Source organism: Peromyscus maniculatus, chromosome 10 (assembly GCF_049852395.1).
Source record: "Peromyscus maniculatus bairdii isolate BWxNUB_F1_BW_parent chromosome 10, HU_Pman_BW_mat_3.1, whole genome shotgun sequence".
Taxonomy (NCBI): domain Eukaryota; kingdom Metazoa; phylum Chordata; class Mammalia; order Rodentia; family Cricetidae; genus Peromyscus; species Peromyscus maniculatus.
Genome location: NC_134861.1, coordinates 67,998,111 through 68,014,195, shown reverse-complemented (window position 1 = coordinate 68,014,195; position 16,085 = coordinate 67,998,111). Strand labels below are relative to the sequence as shown.

The following is a 16,085-nucleotide window of genomic DNA, read 5'->3' as shown; positions in this document are numbered from 1 at the left end:
TTAAAGTTATTTGTTTTAGAATAGTTTATACTAATATTATGTGATAAGTTTTGTAAATTAAAATTTAATAACATGTAATTGCCTATTATAACAGTCTCAATGCATTTCTCACATCTTAAAGTGAAATTAGAGGAAAAGACAATGAATATAGAGAGGAAATTGCACTGAGCAGAGAAAGACCCAGGTGTTGTTGTTTGTTTTTGCTCTTTGGGGGGCCTACCACCCAGCTCCCAAATAAATCACACATGAAGGTGTATTCTTAATTATAAATGCCTTGTCTTAGCTTGGCTTGTTTCTTGCCAGCTTTCCTTAACTTACATTATCCCATCTACCTTTTGTCTCCGGGCTTTTCCCTTTTCTTACTTCTGTGAATCTTACTCTTACTCCATGTCTCGCTGTGTACCTGGGTGGCTGGCCCCTGATATCTTCCTTCTTCTCTGGTTACTTCTTCTTTCTCTTTCCTTCTCCCAGATTTCTCTTTCTATTTATCATCTCTGCCTGCCAGCCCCTCCTGTTTCTCTCTCCTGCCTCACTATTGGCTTTCAGCTCTTTATTAGACCATCAGGTATTTTAGACAGGCACAGTAACACACCGTAGAATAATACTCTACAATACCTGGGTACTCTGGGACAGTTTTAATCATTTTTGGAATCTGTAAGGTAGGAAAGTTGACTTAGAAGCCAAGGTCTGAAGCTCCCACATTGACATTCTAGTTGTTTTACTTAGTGATAGTTCAAGGCATTGCCTTGTCTGGGTGTTAACATCAAGGCTTTGCTGAGCACTGAGTATAGTTTATATGCCAAGGCTCATTCCTACCCCCAGAGACCACACAATGAGACAGCTAGAGGGTGCCCAGTAACCAGGCAGCCTGGCCTTCAAATTCCCATTTGCTACTCACTAGCCAGGTAACTGGGGAAGGTTGTCTCATCTTTGTGTGTCCCCTTTCCTTATCTGAAAGATAAAAGAAGAAGATTATTACTAAAAACAAAACTATTACTCAAACGACTGTCTGGGTACTCAATACATTTGCATATGAGGACACATTTAAAAAGAATAGGTTTTCAAGATGGTGGCTCTTATTATCTTTTACCAATGAATTTATGATCATCATTAATATTCTAATTGTTATCAGATAGGCTTGTGGGGCCTTCCTTAATTCCTCTGTCTTTCTTATAAATAAGAATAAAAGTTACTCTTCAACTATGAAACACATTTTTCATCTTAAAGCAATGTAAATACTAAAGATAGGATATGGTCCCACTGGTAGAGAAGTGTCTGGGGTGTGACGTTTCCATTTCTTGCCCTTCAACTGGGAATCTGGTGTGAGCTTAACCATTACTCACTCAACGTTGTTTGCATGTTTTGAATCTCTGTTGGAGTTACTCCATCTCCCCTGTGTCCTGATATTTGACACTGAACTGCAGGGGAATCCGGGTGTTTAAACACAATCTTGCAAAGAGCACTGAGGTTTTTACAGGAGAAAGCCTGTGTGGATAGGAATAGGTACTGAGCAGAACTGAAAGCTCCTACCAGGGGCGTGGGAATGCTATGAACTGAAACCCAGAAAGAGGCTCTCAATGATTGTTTTCACAAGTCCAGGGCTTACAGCACAGCGGGACCTGCCTGGTGGCTCTGCAGAGGCCATAAGACACTCTAGCTGTGGGTCCCACTTCAGCATGTGTGAGAAGTTGTAGTTAGGAGATGTGAATGTGCCTTCCGCCATCTCCTAGCCCAGGAGTTTGAGGCAGAAAGTCACATGGGTGGAAAGTCTCAAGAGGCTCCATTGTTAGGTTGCTCCTGTTGACAACAGATTTGCTGCACAGAGGATGATAATAAATGATAAGATAAAACTGTTGGATCTTTGCCACTTCGTTAGTAACTGGAATTTTAAAGAGGAATGTCTTACTTTGGATTTTAGGATAAAGAAGGTGGTTTTATGGTGAGAGACTCCAGTCAACCCGGCTTATACACAGTCTCCCTTTACACAAAGTTTGGGGGGTAAGTAGTTACGCGCTAGTTTTTAGTTGTTGCTTTTTTTTTTATTATTATCCATTTTATGTGTGGGGTGTGTGGGTGTATGGCATATGCATGTTAGGAATGTGTGGGTGCAGGGGAGTTCACCTGGGCATGTGGAGACTAGAGGTTGGCTTCCAGAGGTTTTCCTCAATGCCTTCTGCACCTTAGTTGTTTATTTTATTTTTCGACACAGGGTTTCTCACTGTCCCTGGAGCTCACCAGCTGGCTAGACTAGCCGGCCAGTGAGCGCTCAGGATTAGTCTGTCTCCCCACTCCTCACCCCTGTGCCGACACTGCAGTTACAGGCGTGTGCCAGCACCTCTAGCTTTTATAGAAACGCTGGGGATTCGAACTCATGTCCTTATACTTTCATCGCAGGCATTTTATCTGCTGAGCTATCTTCTTAACCCCCATATTTTTTTCTTTTAACTCAGAGTTTTTATATGAACTTCCTATGTTGCTTTTATGTGTCTCTAATTTTCAAAGTAAGATACTCCATTTCAGCATTAGAAAAAAAAATCTAATCTTCGTTTCTAAAATCTGGCTATATTTTGTATTTATTTTCTTCAGAAAATTTCCCTATAGTTTCTCATATATATGTCAGTGTGTGTATACATACATACCTACATACATACATACATACATACATACGTGTTTGTTTAGGATAGTTATGGAAGATTTAGTAGCATTCATTGGATAACTACGATGCTCTGAGCCATGCACAAAGGGATCTACATTGAGTAGGGTAGGCTTTTTAATGAGGGCCACAGACAGGCCTGCAGGCAGCCATGGTGGCATAAAAATAAGGTGGAGGGGGGGCTGTTAGAATGTTCTATTGCTAAGACACATTTCAGTTATTCTAAAGTGACATCTAAGCTGAGACCTTACAGCAAGACAGGAAGAACTGAGAGAAGGCAAAGAGAGTTGCCGACTCCGCAGTGAGAGAGGCGATGGTGAGGTCAGACAGGCACACGGGATGTCTGGAGTGGCTGTAGAATGAGAAGGGAGGAGGGAGGAAGAGGTACCGCACTCCGAGTCACGTAAGCTTAGGTCAAGGAACCCAAGCTCTACCCTAAGAGCAATTATGAATCATCTTGAATTTAAAGCATGAGACAACTAGAGATCTGTATTCTAGAGAGAGAGATCTACCATAGAGTGTCTACACTCAAGTCTAGTCCACTCCCTTTGAGAAGGGAGAGCGTTCTAGGCAATGTAGGCCCATGTCTCTGTGGGACAGAAAGTAACTGTAAATTAAAATTCTGCTGCGGCTGGCTGGAGGTGGTAAATGTTATTGTTTTCATTCCCATGTGAGCAGCCGACCTTATTATTGTGGTCACTCTCCAGACCCCCACCTGTTGATGTGAGTGGGAAAGCTAAGAGCATGAGAAAACTAATATTTGTGTCAGGAATAGGAGCCAGTACAAAGAAGTCATACCAAGGTTGCCCTGCAGATGGCATCTGTGGGTGAAGTTCCATTATCCCCACCTGGTTACAATGCAGTGTTTTGTTTTGTTTTTTTAATAGAGAAGGTTCATCAGGTTTCAGGCATTATCACATAAAGGAAACAGCAACATCTCCGAAGAAGTACTATCTATCGGAAAAGCATGCTTTCGGGTCAATCCCTGAGATCATTGAATACCATAAGCACAATGCAGCAGGTGAGTGAGCTGTGGATTCCCATGAGGACTAGTGACCCCATGATCAGATACTGCGAAATTCTTCAGAAGGGAGGTTTGTGTAGTCATCTGTAAAGTATGGTTGATATAAAAACTATTAAGGATATTTTGTATCCAAAGAAAAACAAGAAATCACATCAGATTTCATAGACATGCTGTGTTTCCACCACAGAAGTCAAGGACTTTATTGTGTGGATATTCACACCTCCGTGCTTTACAGCCTTGGCACTAAACGAAAATTCCAAGATGTGCCTACTTGATGAGCAACCCAGGAGGCTGAGGTTTGAGGATCTCTTGAGTCAGAGAGTTGAAGGCCAGTCTGGGCAACATAAGGAACCCTCCCATCCCCCATCTCAGAAAGTAAATGTCAAAGATGTGTGTAGAGTGGTCATCGAAGCTTTTGGAGGAGCCAGGGTTTCAGTTTATGCTGAAACTTTCCAAGGAGCAGGGTGTAGATACTCCTCAGCGTATAGTGGGATTATGTCATGATGACACCATTAGAAGTTGAAATACCCTAAGTAGAAAGTGTATTTAGCACAGCTAATCTACCTAGCTTTGTAACATGGCACTCTGGAGAGTACCAGGGGGTGACCCTCATGGTCACATGATTGGCTGGGAGTGATGTCTCATTACAGCCTCACATCTGGAAGGTATCCTGCCTTACTTGTCTTTTTTCTTTTCTCTTCTTTTCTTTTTTTTTTCTTTTCTCTCTTCTTCTTCTTCTTCTTCTTCTTCTTCTTCTTCTTCTTCTTCTTCTTCTTCTTCTTCTTCTTCTTTTTCTTTCTTATTTCTTATTTCTTATTTCTTATTTCTTCTTCTTCTTTTTGGGTTTTTCAAGACAGGGTTTCTCTGTGTCGTTTTGGTGCCTGTCCTGGATCTCACTCTGTAGACAAGGCTGGCCTCGAACTCACAGATATCCACCTGCCTCTGCCTCCCAAGTGCTGGGATTAAAGGCGTGCAACACCGCTGCCTGGCCTGGTATCCCACCTTACAATGCTAGCCCAGGAGTAAAAAAAAATCCACTGTCCTCAGAAAAGGTCTAGATTCAAAAAGGATGCTTTTCTCAGAATGTATTCTGCTTTGCACTTTGTTAAAGTTGAAAACCTGTAAAACCACCGCAGACTGCAGGCGGTCAGACATCGTGTCACACAGGTTGTTGTTGTTGTTGTTGTTTTTCAGCAGCTTAAATCTGTGTTATCCCAACATCAAACAAAAAGAAAAAAAAAAGAAGGCTCCCAGCATTTTTAACTTTAAAGGTACAAACAGGCCAGCTGCTTGATTCCACCTGTAAAAAACTGACTTGTGGGTTAATCCAAGAAAAGGGGGTTGCTCTTCTATGAGGTCATTTACTATTTTTCAGATGATAGGAAGAATTATTGAGATGTGATTTACACACCATGAAATTCATGCTTTTAAAATAGAGGGTTCCGTGGCTTTTAGAATATTTACCCTGTGCCAACAGCCACATCGCCGTAATCTAATTTTTTGAACACTGTCATCATCCCCCAAAGAAATCTTGTTCCCGTCAGCAGTCACCCATGCCCTGCCTTCTCCAGCCCAGCCCCAGGCAACCACTAACCCCCTTTCTCTTTAAGTAGATTTGCCTGTTCTGAACAGTTATAGAAATAGACTCATCCATTTCTACTGTGGCTGGGCTGTTTTTGTTTTTTTTTGTTTTGTTTTGTTTTTTTGTTTTGGTGCATTGTAATGTTTTTACATTTGTCCACGTTGTATCGTGTATTCCTTGTTGAAATAATCAGAAAGGATAAAAGTGATCAAGGCCTGACCTGTGGGAATTGTCCAGTATGCTGTATAAATTATTAAGCAGAGCCTTGCATAATATTTGTGCAGTTGTTAGGTTCCCAGGCCAAGTTATAAGTCTGTGTTTAATTCTTAAATTATTCCCAGTGTCTTCGTAATATTACTAAATGGTAAGGAAGTCAGTTGGCCCTCTAAGTCCCAGCCTTGAAAGCTATCTTAGCACACTGACCTTGACAAAATTTCTCCTTCATCTGCCTGTGGAAACCAAGATGCAGCCTGGGTATGCACAAGATCCAGATGTGATGATGCTGGGGGGGGGGGGGAGCCTACCAGGGATTCTGGACGATGTAAATCCCCAGGGCCTTTTGTTTTGCTTTGCTTGTTTTGTTTTTTTCTATGATGGATTCACTGAACATATTCTTAGAGATTGCCTTGTGTATTCTGCTCAAGGCTGACCTGCCCTAGGAAAGAAATCCCGAGGAAGCTGAAATTCTAAAACTCAGGCAGGCAGCCAGAGGAAGTGTCTACTTTTTATTGACAGATAACAATCCATTGTGTGGACATCTGGGTTGTTTCCACATTTTGAATTTCATGACTAATGATGACTTGAACAGTTGTATTCATATGTGTATATGGGAACAGAGTTTTGTTTCTTTGGACACTTGTCTACAGTGGGTTGACTGGGTTGTTCTGCAATTCTGTGTTTAATATTTGAGCAATTAAGCCAGGCATGGTGGCACATGTCTCTAATTCCAGCACTTGGGAGGCAGAGTCTGGGAGAATCTCTGAGTTTGAGGAAGCTGGTGTATAGATCAGAGTTCCAGGAAAGCCAGGGCTACTTACAGAACCCTGCCTCAAAAAGCTAACAAAATAAAACAAAAAACAGACAGACAAACAAACAAACAAACCCAACTTGAGTAATTAATTCTTATCAGTCCCCCCAAACAAACATTTTTTTTTTTATAACTTTGTTCGGTTATTCTCTTGTTTTTATTATATTTTTTCCTATTTTTTTTTTGTGTTCTTATGTCTTCTTTTTTTTTTTTTTACCACTATCTTAATTTACTTAACTAACTTTTATTTAGTGTCTACTTCCTGCAAGAAACCAAACCAGCCTTCGAGGAGAGTATAGTGGATGTTAGATGGTCATCAATCCATATGCATACAATTTTAAATTATGATGCAATATGCTTTCTATTGGGATTACAGATTTATTCAGGTATTCCTGGAAGAGGGCTCCTGTTTCTTCTTTGGGGCTCTCAATGACTTAAAGGATTTGACTTTCCTCACTGATTTCCAGTGGTTGATAGTCCTCATTGCTAGTACCATGGGGCATGATTTTAATGCCACAGTCACAAACAGAGTTATATCAGGTGAATCACTTTAATTTGTAGTGGACTAATAAAAATTCTCTTTCATAATTCAGATCTCATATTGGAAAAGATCATTAACTCACTGATAATAAGTGCTGGAAACCTTTTTAATATCTTAGGGTGTTGGAGGAGAGAGGAAGCTAGCCTTGTGCCAGATAAACACTGCCTTGAAAAGGAAATGTGTAGAATGGCTGAAAGCATGCTCTGCAGTGCCATGTGCAGATGAAGAGGAGGTCTAAATAATGAGTGAATGAGCGTTTCCTAGGTGCTTCTTGTTTAGTCTTTGACCAAGTAGAATGGTTGAGATGAAGTTCAACTGCAATGGTTTCTTCACTCTTCAGGACTTGTCACCAGGCTGCGGTACCCAGTCAGTACGAAGGGGAAGAACGCACCGACTACGGCAGGCTTCAGCTATGGTAACTCTCATCTTGTCGTTGTGTTGGCAACACAAAGAATCCATCTTTACAAGACGGATATAGACTGCAGAATTCAACTCCTCCCCAGCAGGGAGGGAGGGATGGAACCATAGTTGTAGAGTGAAAGCCCAGGTCCCGGCAGCCCCAACAGTCTAGGCTCGACCACCTGTCTCACAGAGCCAACCAAGGGATGAGGAGTGGGGAAAAGCAGAGAAAGGAGGTTTGATCACTGTGTATTGGGAAGAGAAACTGAAGATCTCTCCAGGGTACTCACATTAAAGGCTGAAACAGAGAAAGAATTGGGGCAAGGTAGACAGGAGGTGTATTTGAGCAGTCTTAGTCCAAGTGTGGTTGATAATGTAGGTGGAAGTTTCTGTCCTGCAATCTGCTTCCAAGTAACCACAAAGAGGCTTAATATTAATTATAAATGCTTGGCCAATAGCTCAGGCTTGTTACTAGCTAACTCTTACATTTCCATTACATTGTTTTTGCTCTTTTACTCTTTGCTCTTTAGGGCCCTAGTTCCCAAATAAGTACACATAGAGATGTATTCTTACTTATGAATGCCCGTCCTTAACTTGGCTTATTTCTAGCCAGCTTTTCTTAATTTAAATTATCCTGTCTATCTTTTGTCTTTGGGCTTTTACCTTTCTCTATTTCTGTGTATCTTTATCTTATTTTCACTCTTATTCTATGGCTGGCTCTGTGGCTAGCCCCTAGCATCCTCCTCTCCTTTTCTTGCTTCTCCTCCTTCCTCCCAGATTTTTCCTTCTATTTATTCTCTCTTCCTGCAAGCCCTGCCTATCTTTTTTCCTGCCTTACTATTGGCTATTCAGCTCTTTATTAGACTGTCAGGTGTTTTAGACAGGCAAAGTAACACAGCTTCACAGAGTTAAACAAATGCAACACAAAAGAATGCAACATATCTTTGGATCATTAAACAAATGTTCCACAGCATAAACAAATGTAACACATGTTAAAATAATATTCTACAACACTCATATTTTTATCTATGCTTTGCCATATGGCTCAATATCTTTTCTCAGTACAGCATGTCCATCTTGCTTCTCTCTGCTTCTCTCTTGACTCCTGACTCCTACTTTCTTCTTCCCAGCATTCTCAGTTTGGCTTTTCTGCCTAACCTTATCCTGTCTAGCTGTTGTCCAGTCAGCTTCTTTATTAAACCAATCACAGTGACATATATTCACACAGTGTAAAGGAATATTCCACATTTCCCCTTTTTTGTCTAATTAAAAAGGAAAGTTTCAACTTTAACATAGTAAAATTATATGCAACAAAACAATCATCAAGTAAGAATTACAGTTAGAATATCCAGTCCATTTGTATTTGGCAAACATAGAGAAAATACTCTATTATTTATTCTATCTTGATGAGTACAAAGCTCTGTACCTAATTTACTTTCTATCATAACTAAGGAAAACTATAACTATGACTATGTAGTCTTCAATTCCATCAAAGACCTCAAAGGATATAAAATTACCTGAGTATACAGGAAGTGCAGTGCAAGCTACTTCCAAAATGACAGAGACATCTGGCTGCCTGGACAGCCACCCAAAGTTCCTTTGTGACATTGGGGCATCAGCTTTGGCCTACAGCCCTGGTATATCCGACAGACATTTCTGAGCTGGGAATTTTGAAGGCCTGTCCTACATTGTCTTGGCAAAGTTTGGCAGTTGCTTTCTTTTGTGTCCTATGGCTAGCTTTTGCCATAAAGAAAACAAACTCCATACATAGTTTCTTCAATGCTCATCATCTTCTCTGAAGTAGATTGGCGCTGCCAGGAGGAGACATGTCTCACTGTCATGAAAAGCCTTAGGTTATTAAACATATTAAATGCCATATTCTTCAGCTTTTTGAAGTGTTTGAAGACATCTATCTATCTATCTATCTATCTATCTATCTATCTATCTAAATACATCTGTGTATAACCTTGAAAGTGTAGCTAATATGACTATAAATTTGACTCTGTGGATGACTGTTAATCTATATTTTTTAGTTATATGTTACATTTTAAATGAGTTGCATAAGCAAAATATCCCAAACAAGAGTAGAAACATGCATATAGTATAGTAAAATAACTTTAAATTTATATCAATAAACCAAAGTCCATACCAATGTAAAATATTTTGAAATTAATAGTTGTTTTTTGGATTAAAGAAGAGTCAATAATCTACCCTTTTGTTTCATCATTAGAGATTTTTGAATTTAACTCTTTTGTTTAGTCTTTTTTTTTTCTAAGACCAATAACCATTTGTAACCAACCCCCTTAAATGAAACATTCATAACACATCTTTTAGGAATACGGGCATCATTCTCTAGACTATTTCCTGTTGTTTGGGGGCATTGGAATCTTTGGGGGACCCTTGAGAAAATCAGGATAATTGTTAAGTCTTGGTTGGAGTGTTCTGTGAGGCTGGATCTTCTCAATTAGCAGATTTGAAGCTGTTTTGGATGTTGGATCACCTGGGCCCTCCATTTTTATTGATGTCTGGTCCCCTTGTTCTGAAAATACAATTTTAAAGGAAGTAACATACACATCTGTTTTAATACAATATACACTGTGCATTGTACATAAGTCAGCCAAAGATGAATTTTTGTTTTATGTTTGAGCAGGTAAAATATACATCATATGTCTTATAGTTCTTCTAGATTTATTTCTTTATGTCTGTAACCAGAATTTTCAAGGGGTCTTCCTCAATCTAACTTAATCACCTTTAACTTTGAACAAATCCACAACCTTTCATTTCTTGTGGAAATAAGAACATAACCTCTTCCCCAAAGTAACATATCTTTTGACTTCCACTCTGAAGTCAAGATATTTTTAAAATATATAGATTGCTTTAATTCAGCAGCTTTTATAATCCAATGTCTCCTAACAGCTATTACTTCTTCATCAGCATTCAAAAAATTCAAAGACAACACAATAATATACAGTATCCAGACTCTATTTTTTATCTTTACATGACTTTTTAAAAATACCACTGTATTCCCTTTTTAAAGGCTTTATTATTTTAAAACTATATTTTTAAATCTATGACTGAATATACTCTTCTCTCTCCAAAGCCTATGTATACTTTAAAACACACCATAACCCATTCAAAGGCTTTTTTCTGCCTAGATCTGTGTTTTTTTTTTTTTAACCAAGCGTCTGTATTGTTTTTTGATCCCATGAGATGAATCTTAAACTGATATGTCAGCCACTGCCAGAGTAGCTTAGCTTAGTGTATGGCAGTAGTGCATGGAGGCTGGCTCTTCCTGCAGGCAGATGCCAGGAGATGCCTCTTGGTACCACAGCCGGCATGAGAGACATGAGACTAGGAAGCCATGCCTGGCTCCATTTCTGTGTGTCTAGAACCCTTTCCCAAGTTCTCTCAGGTTTTATATGAATGTAGGTGCCAAATGTTTGGGCACCATTTGTAGGTGGACTTTTCTTTCCCACCCACCAGTTCCCAAATAACAGACATGGAGACTCAATTATTAATTATAAATGATCAGCTGATAGCTCAGGCTTATTACTAACTAGCTTTTTAAAAAAAAAAAAAGATTTATTTATTTATTGTGTATACAGTGTTCTGTCTGCACATATCCCTGCAAGCCAGAAGAGGGCATCAGATCTCATTACAGATGGTTGTGAGCCACCATGTGGTTGCTGGGAATTGAACTCAGGACCTTTGGAAGAGTAAGCAAGTGCTCTTAACCTCTGAGCCATCTCTCCAGCCCCAATAACTAGCTTTTACAACTTAAATTAACCCATATATTTTTTTTATCTAAGTTTACCAAGTGGCTCATGGCTTGTTACCTCTTTTTGAACACATCCTGTTTCCTCTGTGTCTGGCTGGTGACTACTGAGATCTTCTTCCTAGCATTCTCAGTTTGGCTTTTCTGCCTAACTTTATCCTGTCCAGCTATTGGCCAGTCAGCTTCTTTATTAAAACAATCACAGTGACATATATTCACATAATGTAAAGGAATATTCCACAGGTTGATAATTATCTCAGATCTGGTCCTGCAAGGTGGTCTGAAGAAGTCTTTATTGCTTGAGGGGACAAGCTAGTTCTCCAGAGCTGGTTGCTCCTGCTCTAGGGTGCAGCCTTGCCCTCATGAATAACTAACTGTACCTGAACTTGATGGGCAGTCTGTCCTGGGAGATGCTGCTATTCCTGCAGTCAGAGGTAGACTGTAGGTTTCAGACAGTTCTTGGAGACCTTTAGTGTCTTTTGAGCATCTAGAAGAGGATGTTGTAAAATCTGTAAGATGCCTCAGTTCCTCTCACCCTTGCACCTTCATCCATGTAGGGGAGAAGGTAAGTTAGCTATCATCACCAGGTCTTAGATAGACGGTCTTTGCACGTGTATGTAACTGGAAGTAAATGAGACAGATGCAGACAAAGGCAGAGATACCAGGCACTGACCCTGCATGAGTCACCCTGTGGGCCCACATGAGGAATCTGTGGTTTTAGCAAAAGAATTCTATGGGTGTAAGCTATATAACTGTTTCTAATGCATCAACAGAGTGGGCTTTTACATGATTGTGTTTTACAGTAACACTAGATTTTCTGTTTTCATCTTTATTTATAGAAAATAGTTTCCATAGGTAAAAACTAAACATGTCACTGCTAAAACAGTTGTTATCATGGTCCTCACTGGTTGTGCAGTCTGGGTGTCCAGGTACAGGCTGCATCTCTGTTCTGTGTCTCCTGGTAATTATCCCTGTGTTATCTAGGACTGTGGTGTTGGTCTTGTTTGGAGCATCTCGTTTCCCCATGGACTCACACTGCTCTTCTTTGTAAAGGTATCCTTGTCCTATCTGTCTTACAGAGAAGTGGGAGATCAACCCCTCAGAGCTGACCTTTATGAGGGAGCTGGGGAGTGGACTGTTTGGAGTGGTGAGGCTGGGCAAGTGGCGAGCCCAGTACAAAGTAGCCATCAAAGCTATTCGGGAAGGTGCCATGTGTGAGGAGGATTTTATAGAGGAAGCAAAAGTCATGATGTAAGTTGCTTTCTATCATTATCATTATTACTTTTACATATATGGGTGTTTGGCCTGCATGTATGACTGTGTACCATGTGTACACAGTACCTATAGAGGCCAGAAGTGGGCATCAGATCCCCCTGGAGTTAAAGATGATTGTGAGCCCTCATGTGCTGGGGATTAAACTCAGGTCCTCTGGAAAAGCAACCCATGCTCTTCACCACCGAGCCATCTCTCTAACTAAACATCTAAACATGATGTCAGTTTCTAGCTTCTACGAGGACCCCCCCCCCTTTTGTATTAAAAATTGGCCCCACCCAGCACATACGCCTGTGGTTTCTTTTCCTGTGGTAACTCTCTGTGTGTCTGTCTTTGTTCCCAGGAAGCTAACACACCCCAAGTTGGTCCAACTCTATGGCGTGTGTACCCAGCAGAAACCTATCTACATCGTTACCGAGTTCATGGAACGGGGCTGCCTTCTGAATTTCCTCCGACAGAGACAAGGCCATTTCAGTAGAGATGTGCTGCTGAGCATGTGTCAGGATGTATGTGAAGGGATGGAGTACCTGGAGAGAAACAGCTTCATCCACAGAGACCTGGTAACCATGGTCCCCTCAGCCTCCCACTCCCCTCCTCGCTCCCCGTGGCTTCCCCCTCACTGGCTGGATTCCTCAGCCACACTGCATTAGTCAGTGAGCTGTGTTGTGTTAGCCCCCTTTGTCCTTAGCAAGATTTTATTATTTTAAAACTTGGTAAATTTCAATCACTTGATAATTTTAAAGGAAAGGGCCTTCATTAAATCTCATAACTTACAGACTTAATATCTCCAAGCAAGTTTCCACGAATGAATTATTTGAGCTCTGGAAAATTCCCAGGAGATACCAATTCATAACAGACTTACTCCCTGTCACTGTGTCACAGATAAGGATGTTAGCTTTGGAGACGTGGATGTGGCTTGCCTATTGTGAGAAATGGGGAAGTCAGGCTTCGCCCTGACCTTCTGACCAGCTTGCAGGCTCTTTCCCACTTTACACATTGTGAACAGAAATTACCGGAGAAACCCCAAGCTCATGTCCATTATCTCTCAACGAAGAGGGAATTCCGGGAGTTTTCATTCCTTCTGAGAAGACTAGGGAAACAGAACAAAACAAGAGCCCTGTTCTAAGTGACTGTGGTGGAGACACTTCTCAGTTCCCACTTCCCCTCCGTTCTTCTCTCCCTCCTGTTTCCCCTCCCCAGCCATTCTTCACAAATGCCTCTGTTTTCAGTGTGAAGTGGCACAGTCCGCCTTCCTTGATTCTTCCATCAAAACAGAGAGAATTTGCATGGCCCCCTCCCCACTTTGGTTTTAGCTTCCTTGTGATGGAGTGTGGATCCACTTCGCTTTCATACCGTGCAAATTCAAACTCGATTGGTCATCGTAACAACCAAATGTCATTCCTGTCTCCGTTTTACAGACAAAGGAAAGGAGTGGAATTGGATAAAACAATCAGCAGCCATCAGGGAAATGGTGGGGGGAGGATTTGAACCCAGAGAGTTTGCCTTTAGGATCAGTGCTCTAACTGCTATGTTCTCCTCTGGATTTAAAGCATAGTAACACACCGAGGATTTGGCAATGGAAGACTTGATCTCCTAGGTGTGTTCTGGGCTAGCACCTTATCCACTCTGTAAACTGGATTTGCAGTTTACACACCATTGTTTTGCTCACTACGCTATTTTAAAGTTCATGGCCTATAATGGAGGCGAAGGGCTTTGTAAGGCAGGCGTGACATAGTTTTGATGTGTAACTGTGACAAAGACTAATTGTCATACTGAAACTCACGAGTTAAGCATTGTCCTTGTTTTTGTTCTTATAAAACGGTTACAAGCTGAATATCTTCACGACTCTTGCACTTTCTGCATAGAATTTATTTCCTTGAGAGTGAATTTTGATGTTTTTGGGGGCCTGTGATACTGATAATAAACTCTGGCAGGTTTTCCCCACACTTAAAGGAAGAGTCTGATGGCCTGTTCCCTGGTAAAGTAATGTCACGGGCTTTTGAGTGACAGTACTGTGGCTGTCCTCATGGGAGGGTGCAGGTAATTCAGGACATGGGCATTAACTCTCACTTGAGAAGAGGCTCTCAAATGTGCTCAGAAGAAGGAAGATCGTGTAAGGGGACTTGCCACACAGAAAAAAAATAAGCATCTCGAGAGTCCAAGAGAAAACTACACCTTGTCCCGTGGGTTGTGGTGTTAAAAATATCATTATCTTGCTTCTGAGAAGTACTGTGTCATTGTACCAAATTATTTTATTGAATCACATAACTTTGAAAGCTAGATCAAAAAACAAAAACTACGTGTTTGTGTTTTACCAACTGAGTATATTATGTCTTAATATATTAGAAATCTCGTACATGATAAAGCCAATCCTGTTACACACAGCCTTTCTTTTGACAGTTGAGGGAAACACTCACAGATTACTTGTCACTTCAGTGATTGTGTGTTTCTGTCACCTAGAGAGAATTCATCTTTAATCTAGATTACAGACTTCAAGGGGTCTAGTCACTGTCCATGAGAAAAATCACACAGTCTACTAAGAATATGCCTGGTCAGGGAAGAAGGTTGGAATGTCTATCAGGCCTCTTTAAGTGTGATGGTGAAGATATGTTGTAATACCTTGTGGCATTTCTAAATTATTTCTCCAGGTTATTTCAGATTCATGTTGGAGGTACCTTCTGTTGAGATGTAAACAATTTATATGGACACATTTATGTAGTTGGTTTTGTTTTCTTTTGTTTTGTTTTGTTTTTTTACTCTTTGAGGGTCCACCACCCAGCTCTGTAATAAGTGCACGGAGACTTATTCTTACTTATGAATGCCTGGCTTAGCTTGTTTCTAGCCAGCTTTCCTAACTTAAATTAACCCATTTCTCTTTAACTACATTTGCCTCTGGGCTTACTTTTCTTTATTCTATATTGTCTTTTTTCCCCTTCTTTACTCCATGCCTGGCTATGTGGCTGGGTGGCTGGCCCCTGGCATCCTTCTCCTCCTTTTCTTGCTTTTCTCTCTCTTCCCTAGATTTCTCCCCCTATTTATTCTCTCTGCCTGGCAGCCCCACCTGTTTCTCTCTCCTGCCTAGCTATTGGCCACTCAGCCCTTTATTAGCCCATCAAGTGTTTTAGACAGGTAAAGTAACACAGCTTTACAGAGTTAAACAAATGCAACATAAAAGAATGCAACACATCTTTTCGTCATTAAACAAATGTTCCACTGAATAAACAAATGTAACACATCTTCAACTAATATTCCACAACACATTTATGTCTTTTCTGTTGTTGACTTTGTTATATTTACTAGAAATTGGACTTCTGTTTTTCCTTTATTGTAGGACTTTCTAATAAATGTAACATCATAATGTTGTTTTCCAGGCTGCCAGAAATTGTCTAGTGAATGAAGCAGGAGTTGTGAAAGTATCTGATTTTGGAATGGCCAGGTATGGCTGAGTACTGTGTGCTCTTAAGTGCTGATCACATGATTTTGAATAATTAATAAGCGTGGGAAGGTCTTGGGAGATAGCTCAGTAGGTAAACGGCTTGCATCCTAAACATGAGAACCTGAGTTTTACCAGAACCCAAGAAAAAAAAATTTGGGGTGGTGGCTCAGGTTTATAATCCCAGAACTGAGGAGGCAGAGACTGGTGAATCCCGGTGCTCTGTGGCTAGCCAGCCTAGATTAATGGTGAACTCTAGCCATTGCGAGGATCTATCCCAAGGTAGGTGGACCGTGTTCCTAATCACACCACCCAAGGTTGTCCTCTGCTCTCTATATGCACCCATAACCCCCACAAGCATACCTTACCCCCCCCCCCA

General features: G+C 40.8%; 1 protein-coding gene across 4 annotated transcripts in view; it reads left to right on the top strand.

The window, feature by feature from the left end:
• Tec (tec protein tyrosine kinase) overlaps positions 1–16,085 on the top strand; it is a 111,849-nt gene that overhangs the window by 91,372 nt on the left and 4,392 nt on the right. For all 4 annotated transcript variants that reach the window (XM_006979689.4, XM_015998341.3, XM_076546424.1 and 1 more), the window contains 6 exons: positions 1,919–1,998; positions 3,541–3,674; positions 7,168–7,242; positions 12,081–12,252; positions 12,617–12,833; positions 15,645–15,709. In XM_006979689.4, the coding sequence (XP_006979751.1) occupies positions 1,919–1,998; positions 3,541–3,674; positions 7,168–7,242; positions 12,081–12,252; positions 12,617–12,833; positions 15,645–15,709 (743 nt within the window). The remainder of the gene's footprint in view (positions 1–1,918; positions 1,999–3,540; positions 3,675–7,167; positions 7,243–12,080; positions 12,253–12,616; positions 12,834–15,644; positions 15,710–16,085) is intronic.